The following is a 19,213-nucleotide window of genomic DNA, read 5'->3' as shown; positions in this document are numbered from 1 at the left end:
TTGCCTTATGCCACAGCGCTGTCTGTTTATGAAGGAGCTGCTCAGTCAACCATAAACAGACACGGAGAGAAAACCTTGCTCTGTGGCAAGGTCGTGTGTGTGTGTTTGTGGGTGTGGGTGTGTGTGTTTGTGTGTGTGTATGTGTGTGTGACACACACAGTCCCACCTTGAGTAGTCTGTATAAAAGTGTATGTGCCAGTGTGGACCCTGAGGGAGAAATGAAGAGCTAAAGCAGCACTTATGTCAAAGCCATCATCTGACTTACAGTATCTGACTGCTCTTGGCAATGTGTGTGTGTGTGTGTGTGTGTGGGGGGGGGGGGGGGGGGGGGCTTATGGGTGTAGTACACTGCAGAAAGTGTGTACGTGTGTGAAAGATAGGGCAGTTAAAGTGTGTGTGTTTAATGGATAAAACAGTCTTGGTTATCTTCCTGCTGTCTTATTAAAGATGGACAGATGTGGAAAAAGGCAAGTAGCACCAGGGGAAGCAGGAGACAGGTCAGGGAGGAGAGAAAGATGTGATTGCAGCGATGAAGTGAGATGGGAGTAAAAAAAATCAGGAACAAAATACTGTAGCATGAAGTGAAAAAGAGTGGATTAGCTATAGAGAAAAGATGAAATGAAGGAAATAACATCAGGGTAACAAAGAGAAATGAGATAATGAGATTACATTTGTGAGTAAAAATGCTAAAAAGGGGAAAAGAAGAAGCACACAGTACAGAGACAGTAAAGTAACGAACTAGGTTAGGAAAAAATAAAAAATAATCTCCAATTAAGTTGTCGTACAGACTTTAAGCAGATCAGAGTGAAATCCTTGCATCATTGTTACTGTCAGTGGTTCCCTCCCAGCCTTGGGATCTGTAATATTCCACTAGAGGACAACTTCTTTGCTCTTAATTAGTTTGAGGAGGCTTTGTGCTGAAGAAGGTCAAACATCTCAACATAATGAAGCTCTCTTTTCTGTGTTTGAAAAATAAGAAATGTTCTGAAATGCTGAGAAAGATGAGAGCTCAATGTGGCTGTAATGGGCACATGAAGGTTCAGAAATTTCAAATGTTTAATTACAGGGAAAAGACCTGCCCAGAAACCATGTCATGGGTTCCAGCCCGTTCTCATTCCCAGGGCGTAAAAAAGCATCAATCCCTGCTGCGTTACATGCTGAGGCTTAAGGTACCTGTTTGTGTCGATGATCAATGCTTGGAGCTTTCACTGTAGTTAGATGGAAACCCAAATGTTTCAATATTTGACACCAATGATGTAGAATGTAAAATAAAAGTGTTTTTATGTAGTTTGTATTCTAACTTGACCTTACCAGGAAGCTTTAGTGCCTAACTGTAACTGTCGTTTCTTTGTGTAACCTCTCCCTAAAGTAGTTTTCCCTGATCCTAACACAGTTTTTGTGTGCATATATAGTTGTCCCTTAAGCATCAAAGGTTGATGCTCCTTGAGCGTCCAATAGTGCTGCTTTTATTTGACGCCTTAGGAAGCATCAATATTTGACGCTGTGGAATGAGAATGTGTTGTGGGTTGTCACCCTGTGGAGTTTCTGAGAAGTTTTGAAAAGATCTAAAGCACAGTTAGTAGGTAAGAGACAGCGCTGAGGTTGGGGACTTCACTTTAGGTTTCTGATGGGACGTTTATATGGTCCTTGTTAGGTATTGCTTGCTGTTTGTTCTTGAAAGTGTAACTATATATTTAATACCTAACAAATCAGTACTCACTGTCTGATCCCAGTGACAGATCCTGCCTCGTTCCATGCGTTCCCGGTCCAGTGGAGCTGCTGCTGGCTGTGTGCAGGGACCAGCTCACACCTGACTGGGGATCAGCCGACCAGCCACACAAGCTCTGCTCAAAGTCGCATACGGCAGACAAGGACGGCGTGGTGACTGTGGGATGAGAAACAGAGACATTTATTAATGCGTGTGTTTTGACTTTCAGTAAGTACAACTTATTATCAGCTTTTCAGCAGTTCCAGCGTGATTTCACCCAAATGCCAAAGTTAAACCTTTTTTTCTTTAGCTTCTTATGATCCATTTATGAGACTTGATGGCATAATGGCAGGCTCCTCTTTATTTTGAAAGTGCTTTAAGGAAGCTTCCCATTGTGTTTAGATGTTTTGGCTCATGACATCTCAATAAATCATGAGGAATCCGAATATTACAATAATAGACTGATTGTGTGTGACAGAGAATGGCTTAGAGAAAAGAATTGGACAGGAGGATAAAAAAGTAAGTTTAGAAGGGACAGGGACCAATACACAGGCAGGGAAAAAGCAACACGTAGATACAAAGCAAAAGGATTTTTTTAATAATGACGCTTAAGATTACAGAGAGTAGGTCTTTATAAAATGCACTAGGAATTCCTATACATATACTTCAGTGTAGCTGCTTGCCTGACAGCTACCAACCTATAGCTGTAAAAACATATTCCCAATATGTGTGTGTTTGTGTGTGTGTGTGAGCATGAGGAGCCAAGATCTTCTGGCTGTGAGAGCTTATTTTCACTCAAACAGAGCTTCCTGTGGGACTCTCGAATCTAACAGACTTCAAAGCCCACAGGCACCGTGGTGCACAATGACATCATGAGTTTGACCTTAAGAGTGTGTGTAGAGACACGAAGAAAAGAAATGTAGTTTTTAATGACTGTAGAGATGCTGGAAGGGAGTTTAAACTAAGTGTTTGTCTGTCTGTGTGTTTAGTTTACCGGGTCTCATTGCAGTAGTTGTCTGTTCCACTCTGAACAGGGTGGGGGTCACTGTGTCCGGTTCAGTGGTGGCTTCTGTCAACAGACAAAAAAATGGAAAAGGTCAGAATTGAATGAGCTGACTGTGACAAATAAATCACATCACACGCTGCATTGGCAGGAGTTAATCCTATTTAAATTTGTTTAATTTCCAACACACACCAAATCTAAGCTCTTCTTTTTTAAATATCCACAATTTATTCTACAGCTGCTTCACTGCACACAGTAAAACTGTAATAATTTACACAGTGTAGCTGAGATGTTTGAGCAGAAGCAGAGTTTGACGTAATACAGTAACTAATGATGTTTGTACACTCTGCTGCAGGACTGTGTATTAAGGCTGAAGTTTGTCTTGATTCAGGCAGTGACAAAGTGAACTGACGCAGTGAGCTGGCACTCAGCGAAGGACTGTGCCACACCACTCATTTTACCCACTGCAGGTTGGCACACACACACACACACCCAACACATAACACAACGCTATGATGATAGATGCTGCACTCAAACTGACCTTGGCGCGCAGCAGTGTGTAACTAGTGTATGATAGATCAAACAGAAAAACAGGCACACACACACACACACACACACACACACACACACACACACACACACACACACACACACACTCACACGTCAGCAGTGAGGTATGTCTGTATAACCCCCAAGACCTTCTGGTCTTAATAAGCAGTTTTTTACTGTTGGTTAAGATTCCTTAAATGTCCCTGAATGCTTTACCAGCTCACACACACACACACAAACTAGTTATGTAGTACACTGTGTAATTGTCTATATGTTGATGTAAGGGAACAAAGTTGGTCAGGATTTGTGTGGCACAAGTCTGACACCAGGAACTAAACTATTCTCAGAAGTTACGTCTTTCTCTCTCTTAGTTTCTGCCAATCCTTTCGAAATACGTCCCTTTCAATATTTCTTTCCCCTTTTCCCTCATTTACCCTTCTGCTGTGAAAATTCCCTCCATCTTCCCTCTGTCATTTGTCACAATAATTCCAACCAGCTTCAGTTCTGCCTTGCAAAACCACAAACACCACAAAAAGCTCTTTTTACACATGCTGATACACAAACACACACACAAACACACACACAAACACACACACACACACGCACATACACACACAGATGCACACACACACACACACAAAGCCAATGTCTCCTTTTCTTTGCCTCTCCAGCATAGAAGTGAAACCCTATCTGGTGTTGTTTCTGTTTTACCACAACCGCAATTTTCTTCTCCATAACTCTTTCTCTTGCTCTCCTTCTGTCATCTCTCCCTGAGGGATATTTTGATTTCTACTCATCCTGTACTCTTGTCTGCCCGCAACTCTTTCTTTCTCTTTGTTAAAACTGTATTTCTTTCTTTTGCTCCTTTCCTACCATCTTTTGCTTTCAGTGCTTCTGCCTGTACCGTAACCCTGTCTGGTGTTATTTTATGTTCATTCTAACCACTAACTCAGTAAATCTAAGACCACTGTTGAGTTACTGTTTGTTTGGTTGTTCTTGACGTTTCCATGACTTGCATGGTGATCTCCGTGTGTTTAGGGTGAATTCCTAACCTTTGCTGTCCCATAGATTTGAGTTTTTGGAGTTTAAGTTCAGTTCAACTTCTAAGTTAATCTGTTCCTCTAATGTGCATTGTTTGTGCGCATAACTTTATTGAGCTGTTTACACGGGGTGCTCATTGTGAAAGTATGCAGAAGCTCAAACATAGGTTTCTCATATTGTCCATGAAACACACACAGACAGTCACACACATGTCCACACACAGAATTAGACATTAACATAGGATAAGTAGCTCCCAGCTGCTGACATTACGCGGTTTTAATTTGGTGCCTTTTACCACTGTAATTAGCCCTCCCCTATGGAGAGGATTGGGTGGGGGGAGAGAGAGAGAGAGAAAGAGAGAGAGAAATGGAGAAGGGAACATAACCCTTTCCACCTCTCACCACCATTTTCCTAATTAGTGACCACACACATCTCCATCTCCTCCCCACTCATCTAATTCAATTTTGCTGTGTCTATGCTCTCCTCTCCTTTCTCCTTTCCTCATCTGCTTCATCACCCTCCTCCTCTCTCATCTTTTCATCCATGAGGGTCATTTCTGTACCAACTGTAAAGGTCAGTTAATAATTTAAAGAAGTCACAACATAATCAGCATTTATTTAATATTTGTTATCAGTATGTAATCAATCAATCTTTATTAATATAGTGCTTTGAAAACAACCACAATCTAAGCAAGCTGCCTGAGAGTGCATGTCGTCTCATTCAATCAATGTTCTATTCTTGATTTTGAAGTTTTGCCCCTTAAAAGGGGCAACGGAGTCCAAAATAGCAGCGCAGGTAGAATTAAAAGAAGAGAGAAAATCCTCGGAGCCTGAGTGAGAAACCAACTCCCCATGGCATAAATCTCAGTGCCTGTGAAAGCGGCAGCAAATTCTCCAGCAGTTGATGAAGGCGGCAGGCTGGGATCTGGGGTTTGCTCACGGATGGGGGGGCTGCACTCTCAAATATTACAGGAAAGTGATCAGAAATGCCAGACTCAGAGAGAGCCTGTAGGAGATGGCAAGATCCAAAGTATGTCCATACTGATGTGTGGGTCTCTGTACGGCCTGAGTGAGGTCGAAAGAGTCCAGCAAACTTTAAAAATCATTAATTGATTGGAAGGACAACAAACATGAATGTTAAAATCCCCACATATTAGAAGCTTTCATATTTAGGGATGACACCGGCTAAAATCTCTGAAAACTCTTTATAAAGTCCGTATTAAATTTCGGTGGACGGTGAACCACAGCACACGGAACACGGCAAGAGAAGTTAACCACAAAGCTGTAACTCAAAACTTAAATAATTATCTGTGGGTATTAAGTGGCAGTTAAAGTTATTTTATAAAAACAGTGGCCAGGCCTCCACCTAGACCTCAAACCCCCAGTGTGCTAAAAAAACAACAACCAAGAGGAAGAAGCTTAGAGAAGACGCTGCTCTCACCTAGTTTCAACCAAGTCTCAGCCAAGGAAAATCCAGAGCATGAGAAAAGAAAAAGTCATTTAAAATAGTTGTTGTTTGTCAGTAATCTTGCATTGAGCAGTGCCATGGGAACTGAGCAGCTGTCCTCAGGCTCCAGGGAAACTCGAATAAGCCGACAGAGATTCCCTGCACCCCTTCCACATATCCTAGGGGGCCGGCGACATGAATACACAGCATCCTGAAGTCAGAAACTTCCGGCCAGAGTGAGCGGTAGCTGTACTCCAAGGAGCGCTGCAAGCGTGTCCAAACTTTATGGAACAGCCAAGCGTCAAACTTTGGAAATCATGCCCAGAGTTGAATCTCTTCTGTCCCTTGTTATGGTGAGAGATGTGGGGCAGATGTCGAACACCGAGTGATATATCTGACAGCGATGGTGGTGGAGTTTTGATTGTCGATTTAAGCCATAAAACTGTAGCTTCTCCACATATCACTGGCGACCATAGATTAGTAGTGATGACACATTTTGGGCATAAGGCACTAAGTGTAAAAATAACAATGAAACACAAGAAAGGCAGACGGCAGGCAATACACACTGGCGCCATCTTGATCAGGTTCTGTGTTTACAGATATTACAGATATTAAACATTTGTTATTTTAGCTATTATAAAAACAATTAAATTAGCTTCTGCAGCTTTTATTTTACTTGTTGAACTGAATTGGACTGAGGACAAGTGCAAGGCAGCAGTGCGTTTAGTTGTGCAGTAATATTGAGAAAGATAACACACACAGGATGTAACAAATCAGAATTCTGCAGACACTTATATATATACTTATACATATACACACACAAAACTGAGCAGCAGAAGGTGTTCGGTTTGGTTAAACACACACACACACACATGTATGTACAGACACTGTCATAGGCCGCAGGGCTCATTGTAAAGCTGCTGACTGAGCAGGGCCAGACGAAAACTGTTCAATTATGGAAAGAGCTCTGGGTATAAATCTACCTCTGTCAGCCTAAATAATGACTACTGACACAGTATATGTGTACGTGTGTTTATGTGTGTGTCCAAAGAAAAGAGAGAGGATGTTGCTATTCAAATTACTGGTGACGTGGTGCATGAGTGCATGTGTGTGTCCGTGTGTGTGGGGGGGTGGTTGTGGCATTTCTTTCACTTAATGTGACTATGTGATTGACTAACAGGATGAGTGGTAATGCGTGTAGTGTGGGTCTTTTTCACCATATACAGTAATATAAAACGAGCCACCATTAATATTTAACAACATTATTTGTACAAACAATTTTCATCCAAATCAATAGCCTGTATTAAAATGCTTTCTACACCTGCATGCTACATACAGTAAGTAATGATTTGGCAAGAAAAAGAGTTCTTTGTTAAAAAAAGAAACTTGGATCATAGTAAGTGAAATTGAATTTCAGTCATAGCCCCACCAAGAACGGAGCTGTTAAATATGCCATCAAATGAGAAGTAATGTGGAAAACATGAGTGTTTCTGCAGGAAAATCATAGCAGTGATCTGAATGGCAAATCAGACAACTGTACTTAAAAACCAAAAGTGCAGGTTTGATTTGTATGTAGCTTGACTAATTATGACTCCCTCTTCTGTAGATGAGTGGGTGGGAAAATTAGTTCTTTACATCAGGAAACTTTCCAGCCTAAATGCCTAATTAGCCCATTGTACAGTGAGTTACCAATAATATCTGGTTTTATGAAAAGTGCTGCACTGGACCACAAAGTTTGAATGTCTAGACGGAGAAGGATAGTTTCTGTAACCCAGTAAAATGTATTAGTGGGAGAACATTAGGAACATGACTGAGGTTTAAAAGGCCACTCATATTTGAGCTGAAAGTACAATTAAAAAGCAGAGCCATGAGCTAGAAGCACTAGACCTAAAGATGCTCTTTCTGTCAGAAAACTACTGACAGTAAATTGCTCGTTAGCACACTGTGCAACAAAGCACCACAAGGTACGTGATTGTAATTATAGCCTTAAGTGTCAAGCTAAGTACGACAACTGAGATGATAAAAAAAGAAGCTGCTGGCAATAAATGGCTAACTACATCAGTGAACTGTAGTCAGTAACAAAGGAAATGAATTTAAGTGCTTTCATTAAGCTTAGTATGCCATTACGTTCGCTAGAGAGGAACAGACCTTTCTAGATCACCAGGCAGTGATGGGTTTACATGCATCTGGTTTAAACAACATCCCGTGCCCACTCAGTACTTTTATGGCCATGACAGAAATTACAGGTAAATTGACTGACTGTGCATACAATTTGGGTCATGGATGAAATATGTTTTTTGTGTCTCTGAATAATGCTGAAAATATACAGACCCATTTTATCAATGTGGTTTTTAACACTATAGACATTAGGAAATGTTCACTGTCTACTAAAAATCAACTATAGAGTACATTCTTACCATTACAGGGAGTGATAGGAACAATGGTGGATCTGTAAGCCTTTTTTCATTAGCTATCAAAACTGTAACATAGGCTGGATGGATAAATAGACTGGTGAGGAAAGGGAGAAAAAAAGAGAAAAAAGATATCTGGGAAACACTGCAAAGAAGTGGCAAGCCAAGTTTAAATATTTATATTGGAAAAATCCAAGCTTTTTTGCACAAAGGCACATATAAACACACAGGCATCCACAATGAACCTGTGCCCAGTCCTAAGTGTTTCAATGTGTGATGTCTCAAGGAGGAAGAGAAGGAAACAAACTTAACGGTTTTCTTGAAGTGAACAGAACATGATGACACTATACAGTAGACCAGCACTTTCTTTGCTTGTGTGCATGATTTTCAAGTACTTGACTGGCACTGGAACATGCAGTGCAGTGGGCAAGAGCTTTTTCATCTTCCTCTTCGTCTCTTGGGGAACCCTAGTGCCTTGACAACCACATGCTGCTGGATATTCTGACATTTTCAAACTGTTCCATTTTTACCTCACTGTATATGAACATTTTACAGCATCCGGCCATTCGAAAGCTAGGAAGCACTAGTACTGGCAACAGCTTCGTTTCACCTAAACTCTGAAAGGATGTGACAAGTGAGGGTTAAAATAAATTAAAAAACAAAGTAAGGCGAGTGGTTGAAACAGTTTGCGAGTTAGAAGAAGGAGGGGGAAGAATCCACGAGGGCAATGAGGTCAGGAGAGAAGGGAAGGTAAGAACATAGGAGATATGCAGTGTGTGTGTGTGTGTGTGTGTGTGTGTGTGTGTGTGTGTGTGTACGTGGTGGTGGGGGGTTGTAGCAGGAGCCTTGGCAGGAGATGGGAGTGATTACATTCTTCTGATGGGGAGGGAGTCAAAGGGGCAGAGACAGAGCTGGTACTGCAGTAGCCACAACCAGTTGCACACTCCACCTCGCTCCCTAACATTACTTTCCATTCCTTTTAATGTGCTTATACTTGTTTCAATAAAAGAGCAGGGTCGCATGTCTGCGACTTATAAATTAAAACTGGCAGCTTGTTGGGTGCTTCAGTCAGTTTTTGCCCAAATGATAAATAAGAACAAGCCACTGAGTTGCTATCTGGTTACTTAAATGACTTTGGCTGCAGTGAAGTGAAACATTAATTATTAATAACGAATTGATAGGACTGTATGTCTATCCATTGTTTGTGCTCTGAATACTATTTGTCACGATGCTTGAATATATCATTTTACAACTACAATGCTTCCAATTTACAGCATACTTCTCTGCAATGTAATTAATGTATTCATTACATTGTCACTGTTTAGTTATTTGATTCATTAAAACATATTTTGCAATCTGGTTCTTGTCACTGCTGGTAAATGTAGTGTTTTTCTAATCGTGTTGATCTCTTCGGTGAAAGGAAGAGAGAAGAAAAGAGGCGGAGGAGGAGAGGAAAGAGATGAGAGGGTGTAACTGAGGACACATCCCACCAATCACATGAAAGTGCCTGGACGGGAGCCACGGCTCACATGTGAAAGTGATCAGCAGTGTTGGACACACACTCACACACACACACACACTTGGCTAAACCTTAACAGCTGACTGGAGACCTGGAACCGGGGAACATCTCTAGAATGTTCTAGAACAAGAAGTCTAAACAACATTCCCCCCAGGGTGCCACTGTAACTATAGATGTGTGTGTGTTTGTGTGTGTTTCCTGGATCCTACATTGTCAACATGTGTTTTGCAAAAACAGTGAATGTGCTTGGCAATTCTTTGCTACTATTGGTAGTAGTAGTAGTAGGTTCATGCACTATGGTGGGTCCGTCCGACAAAATAAACGCAGAGCTACAATCTTCCAAACTCTAAGCACAAAAATGATCAGGGACAGATTTAGGGAAAGATTGTAATTTAGGTCAAAGGTAAAAACATGTCTGTTAGAAAAGGAAAACAAACTGCTCTCCCAATTAAAAACCCACTGCTTTCACACCCACAAACTTCACTTCTGTTTGCAATAAGCCACCAACAGTCACTCCTGATGCTGTAATACTTACTACAGCCACCATATGTCACCTCATCATCATCCTGCCACAAGGCAGAAGGTTTGACCAAATTCTTTCGGCTGATAAAAAACGGTAACACCCCACTGAATGGTGTGACAGCAGTCAAATCAGCTGCATAAAGTGGCTGCCATTTTTGACTGGGCACTCAAAGACTCCTTAATAACAGGTTGTGAAGAGAATCTAACTGACACACAGTCTCGGTCAGCCGTTTTGCTATAACTACCTGAACGCGAAATCTTTCTTTTTTAAAGGCAGCAGAAACCAGCAATGAGGCACGGATGATGTAGTCCCAATTGTAGCTCCCTTACTGGGTTAATCAGTGTGGCTTTGTTGGAACAGAGCAGTAAGAAATGTAACTTCTGACAGAGTCTGTTTGGCAGTAAAAACCAAATTTCATATTACAGTAAGTGAAGAGCGATGACCCAGAGAGTAACAGCAGATGAATGAAGATAAAGCTGTTATGTACAACCCGGACACTCCAGACACAAAGCTGCTTTTTCTCTGCGTTGACACTTGTCAGTGTCCTCTACAACTCCACCCAGAAAACTGTAGATTTCAGTGGAGATGAGAAACTGTGTATTTACACAACTAAGAGCAAACTATCCTCTTTATGCCAAACAGGTGGTGTGTACGTGTGTGTGTTTGTGTGTGTGTGTGTACATGTGTGCCTGCTCGCCTGCCAACAACTAGGTGTGGAGTGAAAGAGATGAGAGCATAGCAGATGTTTTGATAGTTCAGCCATTTAAAATATGAACAAAACTGGCAACTTGGCAGCTCTCGGTTCACATCCCATAGTCCGGGTTACAACAACTAAATTACATGTTGCCTCCATAGTTGGCGTGAATGATTAGAGTGAGTCCTGTAATATTATTCTGGCTTTTGTTTCTGTTTTAGCAGCGAAGCTTACTCAGTAATGAGATGCTAAACTACATTACTGTGTGTCCCCTAAGAACTCTGTATCCCTAATTTGAGATGTCTTCATTGTAATTGGGAGCTGAGATTGTCTCTCCCATATGAGAAAATTGTTTTAGAGCCCAGAGGCCAGATCAGCACAGCTCTTTGTAAAATATGACAACAATACAGCAGCAGTAATAGAAAAGCAAATTCTGGGTTTGTTAAAGCTGATATTTAGTAGATATATGATATGTGAGTTACATCTTTTTCTGTATTCTCTGCATCTGAATGAGTACATAATTTTATATATATAAAGTTATCTACTCATTCATATATATATATATATATGTATATCTCTCTCTATATATAGATATACATATCTATATATATATAGTAGAAATATATTTAAAAGCGAAGTCAGACTGATATCACAGCAGTGGCAGCATTGCTTGAATATTCACTTAGATATTCATTCAATTTTTCAGTGACGCTTACCCTTCTTACCATTTCAATGAATACTATATGATTATTAAGCTGTGGAGCTTCTTGTTTATTGTTATTCAAAAATTACTACCTGAATATACAGTGCAGCACATTACAGAGTGCAGCAGAGATGAAGGGCTGGGCAGAGGGGTGAGCTCTGTATATACACTATATATAACACAAAAATAGTGGAATTTTGAAAGATGCTTACATAACTTACCTTAGAGGGACTGCTGAAGTTTATGACTGTCCGCTAAACTTTGGAGTGGATTTTTACATGTACAGCTCTGATTACTCACTCTAATTGCTTTCTGTGTGTCATTTGATGAAGCGTGTTTATTGAAGAGAGAGAGTAAGAAAGACATTCATGTTCATATAAGGACATCCTCAGTGCAATAGAGAAAGCATGCTTTCTGCAGCACATTGCAGCTTTAAACAACCTGACCCCTAATTATACATGTACTGTACACAGAATTGTTATTTAAGTGGAACACAAGCATCCTCTTAGATGGATGCTTGTGTTTTAATCCTCTATATATTATTTATGGTTGCTGATCACTAATTTGGAACACAAAAAGTTTATTTTAATGCTGTTACCTTTACATCAGTGATGCCATGATGTCAGAAATTTCAGAGTATGTCAACAGCCGCACCTGATTACAAGTGACCTACACATGACTGTGGCTGTCAGTAGATCTCCGTGTTTCTAGGCTCCACGGGAGAGAGAAAGAGTGCACAGAGGTCTGAAACAAACCACTGAATAATAGAAAGGCTACTCTGATTGCATGCATCCATTGTAGACTGACCTCTTTGTGTACATGTGCATTATGGCTTTATTTATCAGTTCATTTAATCACTTCTTCACTTCCTCACAAGTGCTGAGACTGGAGGCTTATGGCTTGACTGTGTGACCTGAAGAAACTCCCATAGTAAAAATTTTAAAAGAGACCAAGAGTGCCCCTCTTAAAGCAGTCTAACTTCATGGGAAATGTGTTTGATGAAAAAAAAAAAAAAAAAACAGAGCTTGAACCATTTTGAAGGAAGAAAGATGGAAAGTGTTATATAGAGGAAAGAAAACAACCTGATTGGATTTAATCTGAATGGAAATGGAAAGGTGCTGTTAGGTCTTTTCCTGTATGACTTTATATCTTTCTTCCTATGTATTTCCTTTTGTGTGTGTGTGTCTGTGTTTGTGTTTCTGAATTTATAGAAGTGGTCCACTAGATTTGAATGTGTGTGCATTTTGTTTGCCTGTGACTTATGTGTAAACAGCTGTGTTCAGTGGACTGGAGCTGATGCACTCTGTTGAATATTTTATTGTTCATTACAACTCAAAACACACACACACACACTCATGCACAACTTGCGCACACAAGCAAGAAGAGAAACATTTTGTTTTGTCTTTGCTCAGATGTGCATTTCTCTTTTATTGCTTTCATTTATAGCACTAGCAAAATCACTGGGACTGCATAGCTGGTGAGATCATGCGTTTTTCTGTGTTATTATCCTAACGTCACCTTAGTGTGGAGACAATTAAAAAACAGACAAAGTGAAATTAAACAGCATCCACTTGCTCTAAGCCACAGATATGTAGAATAATCCTTGTGTGTGGTTGTGTGTTTGGTGTCTAGGATGGTAGCAGGAGCAGTCACAATGGTGATCATGTGAAGTGGGAATAGACCGTTATCATGTGCAATGCACGCATTACATCCAGAAGGCAAACATCTGGCATGCAGACATAGACAGCGAGAGCAGCAGACAATCAGTGAACTCCAATAGCCAAGAGGTTGATCCGTACTGTGATCATAGAGATAATAGCTACAGACATGATGCACATCATATCATTAGGAACAATAACAAGCAACGGGTATGGACAGAGTCAAACATTGCTAGTGTAGTCACATAGGTTGCAATCAGCATGACTGGTCATATTACCAAAAATGTATCTGCATTAGAAAGAAATTGTTTGCTGCCATTCTTGATGTACAACTTGCACTAGCAACATAATCATCCCTAATTTTTTCGTGTCAAGGTTTATGTCCCGCTGTTACTTTATTAAATCCACCGCTTTTATAACAGTGTACTAATATTTTACACTCACCAAATGGAAATAGGATGTTTCCACTGGTAAAAATGGCCCCTAAACATGCAACCTCTCATGTCCTCTAACTAGGGATGCTGTTAACTGAGAGGGAGGTTAAATTAGAGTAGAATTTGAAATGACACTGTGCAATGGGAAAACTGTAAAATGGATGTTCTCGTTTTAATAGCCTTAAATTTACGCTGAATGATAATGTAGGAAATATGTTAAAAGTTTCAGTACTAGTGTCGCAATTGTTCCCCTCACTACAATGCCTTTGTCTGAAATGTGTCATAATACATAACCATGCTTGTTATCTCAAAATCTTTCTCTGAGCTAACCTATAAATCGGTGTTATGTCTGACTTTTATGCATGACACATCCATGGTAACTGGTGAGGATGTAGAGAATGTCCCATCTTTCCATCATCACCAGCCTCCTGGCTACTCCTGACACATGTAGGGTGGATCGTTCCCTTTTGAGCTCTCTCCGTCTCTCTCTCTCTCTCTCTCTCACACACACACACACACACACACACACACACACAGGCAATAGCCCATTTCATGTCCACTGGGAACAGGTACGTGTCATTTTCTGTTTGTGTCTTCACCTGTCACATGCCACAACCTAAATAAAACTGTAAGATCTGATGCCACATGAAGGAAAGAAGAAACTAGAGGGGAGGGAATTAGTTGGCCATTAAAGCAGAATTTTAATAGGCTAATTGTACAGTTACTGTTCCTAGGGGTAATTATGTTGTCTTTTCCAATAAGACTGTATATGGGGTTTGACTTTTTTTCAGGAAACTGAAAATAAATATTACAGTCTTAACGTGCTTATTGTCAATACATTTGCTTCTGGTAAGGTTCTGTAGCACATCATTATTGCTTAAGTTAAGTGATAAATGTAGAAAGCTTTGCTCAGTTGCATGCTTCATTACTGAGATTATTGCGTAGCTGTCAGTAATTTACTAAGAAGCCAAGTTTGTATACTGTTTCTATAGTTCCTTCAGCCGATAATATTTCAGACCCAACAGTTGAAAAAAGTAAAGATGACATTTCTCAGCTTTAACTGAACAGATCGCGAATTGATCATGAAACAAACATTTCTGCAGACCATGTAATGGTCCAAATCCTTCATTAAAACTACAACTCATCAACGTATTAGGCTGTGAACACAATATAGTGCAGCTACACAGCTGGTCACTGCTAGTAAAAGTCCCATGACCTAGACATTTTAATCCCTGTCCAGACTGCTGCTAACCTCCTATAGAGCAAGATGATTAACTTCACTCAGTACATAATGCACACACACATACACATATACACACACACAAATACACATACATTGTACTGTGTATGAAAAGCAGAAACGAAAGCACTCACACACACAAACACACATATTCTAAATGCTTGTTTGCATTTGATCATAATATGGCTTATGTAATTTACAGAAATGGAGAAAAAAAACATCCTCAACACCATACATTTAATTTGGAGATCGTTCCTGATCACAGCGGGTGGATCATTAGTTTATAGACTGTTTTGCGTGTGGGTAATATTAATCTTTACTTAATCTTTACTGTAAAAGCATCTTTACTTTAAAAGCATACACACCTGATAGCCCATAGCCGTCAGTACATATGCATGCACAAGAAATTTGTGTCTTGCGTGTATATGTGTCTCTCTAGAGTTGTGCCTCTAGTTATCTTACATGCACATGTGTGTGCACTTACCAGGCAGGTCACAACCGAGGACCTCCATCCTCATGCCAATCCCAGCAGGCGACCACCTCTCCGGAAAGACTCTGATGTACTGGGCCACTATCTCATCAAACCTTCGCACCTCTGGAGTATCATAGTGACCGTTGCCTTCGAAAATCTATTACAAGAAAAGCAAAAGCATGTTGATAGACATGTTAGAGTTATTAAAGTGCGTGTTCATAATTTTATTTTACAACAAGGAGCAAAGCAGGGATAAAGCATTTCCCTTCCAGTATTAAGGTTGTCATCCAGCCAGTTTTGACATTCCTATGCTCAGCTGCATGCACTCATAAGAAACATTATGTTGCCTGTTACACTGGATGACACCCTTTTATAAAGGACTTTATACAAAACAGTAAAAGCAACATGTAAATGCAGCAGGAGAAGTACAATGTCATTTCAAATGGTCCAACGCATAAGTGCTGTGGTAAGCTTGTCTAACCAAAGTCTAACTTTCCTAATCAGCATTGTTTCCTAGCACAGTATGACATATGTGATAAAAAATAACAAGAAAAAGTGTTTTTCTTTTATTTTCAACAATTTCTTGAGGTGGCTTGAAACAGCCTCTGGCAAAAGTCTTATTACAAGCTGAAAACTGTCTACGCTGCAACCAACCTTTCAAAAAGATACAATGTGAAGGTTGTAATATTTGTTTCATTAATTAAATTGTATCATCTGTCTTCCTATTGTCTGCAATTAAAAGAAACAAAAAGTATGATGAATTTCCCAAGATGATCATTTAAAAAGACAGGCAGATGAGGGAGAACAGGATTTTAGCATCAGGAGAAAATCCAGGCACTCAGTTGTACTATTAAAGCATTTTAAGACGGAGTCTCAGAAAACAGAACTGAGTTTAAAGTGCTGTGTCTCACAGTGTGTTCAACTGCCAGCAGCGCCGAGTGGTGATGCTGGAAAGACATTCTTAATTAACACCCATGAGAGACAAATAGAGGATGAGTGAACGAGAGGATGAAAAACAGAAAAGCAGAGATGGAGAGTACAGAGGACCTGGAGAGAAGCAAAGACAGAGGTAAGAAAATGAGGAATGAGGTGATTACAGTGAGTTATTACCCGAGCTGAGGCTGTGATAAAATGGCCTTTTTTGCTACAAATGACAAAGCTAAAAGCAGTGTGTGTGTGTGTGTGTGTGTGAGTGTGTGCATGTGTGTTCTTCACCTTAGCAAATCCAGTCTTGCTGTCAATGATGTAGGTCCAGTCTTTGCCAGTCAAGCTGTGCGCCAGTTTGTACTTCCTAACAAATGCTCTGTTCTCAGCGCTGCTGCTACCCTCCAGCCCTCTTGCACCCTGGGTAATAATGCCACGCACCATCTTGGAGACACCAAGATCCACCTACAACACAGGCAAATATAATTCTTACTGATAGCTCACTTTTTGCATAACACATACCAAATCCCCCTGTCTGTTGTGGTTCCTGATGGTTGTTGGTTTTGGTTTGTTCTTTTAGTCTTTGTTTAAAATATTTGACACGGAAACTGACAGAGCTAGAACCAGTAATAATACAATTTCACATTACATTTTGTTTCTGTAGTAAAGGAGCAAATATACAAGGACATACAGTATATAAGAGTGAAAACGATCACTGATAACACACCTGAAGCCACTCTTCTCCAGCTATGGGTTGTGTTGGGTTGGGAAACCAGCCTGACCGACTGGCCACCAGCCTGGCTGCCCCCATGGAGCCGTGGATGTCCCTCATGGATGATGCAGAAATCTGGGACTCCGGCAGCAGCCCAGACAACATGCCTTGCAGTTCTGAGCAGGGAGCATCTAAACGGGAAGTGAAGAAAACAGGAATATAAATATTTTATATTACCACTGGAAAATTTCCAATATTAAAGAAACCTCATTATTATTGCCTTTTATCTGGGGCTAAAATCTGCATAAATGTAAATGCATTACACTTAGATGTAGTCATCCACTGATTACATTACTTACAAAGGTTTACTTGCATGGGGATGTCATTTTTCTAGAGACAGGGTTGGACACAATACAAGAGCTTGTCAAAAAACAAAAACTAACAAAACTAAAGATAAAATATCAATCTGTTTTTTCTTAAAATAAAAACAGTTGACAGAGCTTTGTAGAATGCACTGACAACAAAGACCATAGCAGTGCCACACAGCAACAACATAAAATTGAAAAAAGTTAACCATATGTTTACTGTGATGGATTTTATATTTCGAGCCTGTGAAATGGAAACGTGAAATGAAATTAGAGGTTGGCAGGAAGCTAGATGCTGAATTGAAAACCTGCTTTATAAATGGATGGGAGTGATGAAAATGTAAAGTCATTTGAAAGGTAACAATAATCAATATTCTCTAAAGGCTGTGGGATCTTCTCTAAATGAGAGAACACAGTCCAGCCTTGTTTGCCACATACAGTCTGGCCCGATGGGATTGCTGCACTCCTACCTGTAAAACATTGTCATGATTAAATTTGACTTAACATCAGAAATAATACGGTATCACCATTTGATCTTATGTTAAAGGAACGTTCACAGTGACTTGTGTGTTTTACTCTGCAGCTTTTCTGAACTGCTTTCCATCAGACAAATTCATTATTTTTCTTTCCTGTAGAGGCTAAGTTGATGCATAATTTTAACCAAGCTACTAAAGGGGATTGATTGTGGGGAATTGAGCCAGAGAATACCCAAATGGCAGAACTAAATGAAAGCATGTTGCAGATCAAAGGAAAACTGTTTATTACACTGACATAAGTGTTTTAGCCTAACATGCATCAAAATATGGTATTGCTATGAATACGGGAAAAAGTTATTTCTGAGGGTGAACAGATTATGAGAATACAGAAGGGGAGGCAAAGAAAAAGAGAATTAATGCAAAAAGGAAGAAACAAGATAAAAGGTTGGAAAGGGGGGGTCAAAGGACGAGGAGGCAATAAAGAGCCATCAAAAAGGTCAAACGGCAACGTGGACTGAAAAGGGAGCAAGTGAATAGAAAAGATGGGAAAGAGAAAGAGAGGTGCAAGTTAGCAGACAGAGAACGAGAGAGGAAGCAGATTGACAGTGAAGGGTGACGGTGATTGATGGTGACATTCTTGGGGTCCTCGTGGAGATGAATGTTTAATGTCGTGACGTTTGCGGCTATGCTTCGCCATGGTAAATAATGATTTAGCAGTAAACAACAACAGCTCCAGCCATGCTAGATGAGATCCCTCAAGCTCTGTAATAGATACAAAAACAGATTAGCCAGACAAAAATTCTATTATTGTATTGTTTATTCTATGCTTCTTCTCTTTGCATCTGTTACAGGAGCTTCGGGAGGCGCTTTAATGCAGGAGTGCAGCAGGAGTCGATGAGAATATCATCAGTGGAGATCATAGCAACAGAAATAGCTAGATATCACACACCAGCATGAGAGCCCTTAATGTTCTCTTTTACACACACACACACACACACACACACACACACACACAAATTAGTAGCACAAAGTAGTTGAACAGTTAAGGTTAAAACACACTTCCTCTCACACATGCTCAGGTGTTCAGCCCACACACACATGCACACACACACACACACACACACACACATACAAAAGCACACACAAAGTGGTGCTTCTCCTGACAAAAAAAAATGGCAAAAGCTGTAAAGTACACTGCAGAGAATCTACCTGGACGATACACACGGCAGCGCACACACACACACACACACACACACATACACTACTACACAAGCCTAGGGAAAAACAATAAAGGTGCTAAAAATAAATGATTGATAGGTGCTGCACAGCTGAAGT

The 19,213-nt window shown here is 40.3% G+C and overlaps 1 protein-coding gene across 5 annotated transcripts in view; it reads right to left on the bottom strand.

Annotated features, from left to right (window-relative positions):
- The window catches only part of LOC137132765 (neuropilin-2-like), an 88,770-nt gene that overhangs the window by 22,159 nt on the left and 47,398 nt on the right, over nt 1–19,213 (bottom strand). For all 5 annotated transcript variants that reach the window (XM_067515689.1, XM_067515690.1, XM_067515688.1 and 2 more), the window contains exons 9-13: nt 17,053–17,228; nt 16,617–16,790; nt 15,414–15,558; nt 2,703–2,777; nt 1,721–1,885 (exon numbers count right to left, since the gene is read on the bottom strand). In XM_067515689.1, the coding sequence (XP_067371790.1) occupies nt 1,721–1,885; nt 2,703–2,777; nt 15,414–15,558; nt 16,617–16,790; nt 17,053–17,228 (735 nt within the window). The remainder of the gene's footprint in view (nt 1–1,720; nt 1,886–2,702; nt 2,778–15,413; nt 15,559–16,616; nt 16,791–17,052; nt 17,229–19,213) is intronic.

Source organism: Channa argus, chromosome 9 (assembly GCF_033026475.1).
Source record: "Channa argus isolate prfri chromosome 9, Channa argus male v1.0, whole genome shotgun sequence".
NCBI classification, from domain to species: domain Eukaryota; kingdom Metazoa; phylum Chordata; class Actinopteri; order Anabantiformes; family Channidae; genus Channa; species Channa argus.
This window is presented reverse-complemented; position numbering and strand designations above follow the sequence as displayed.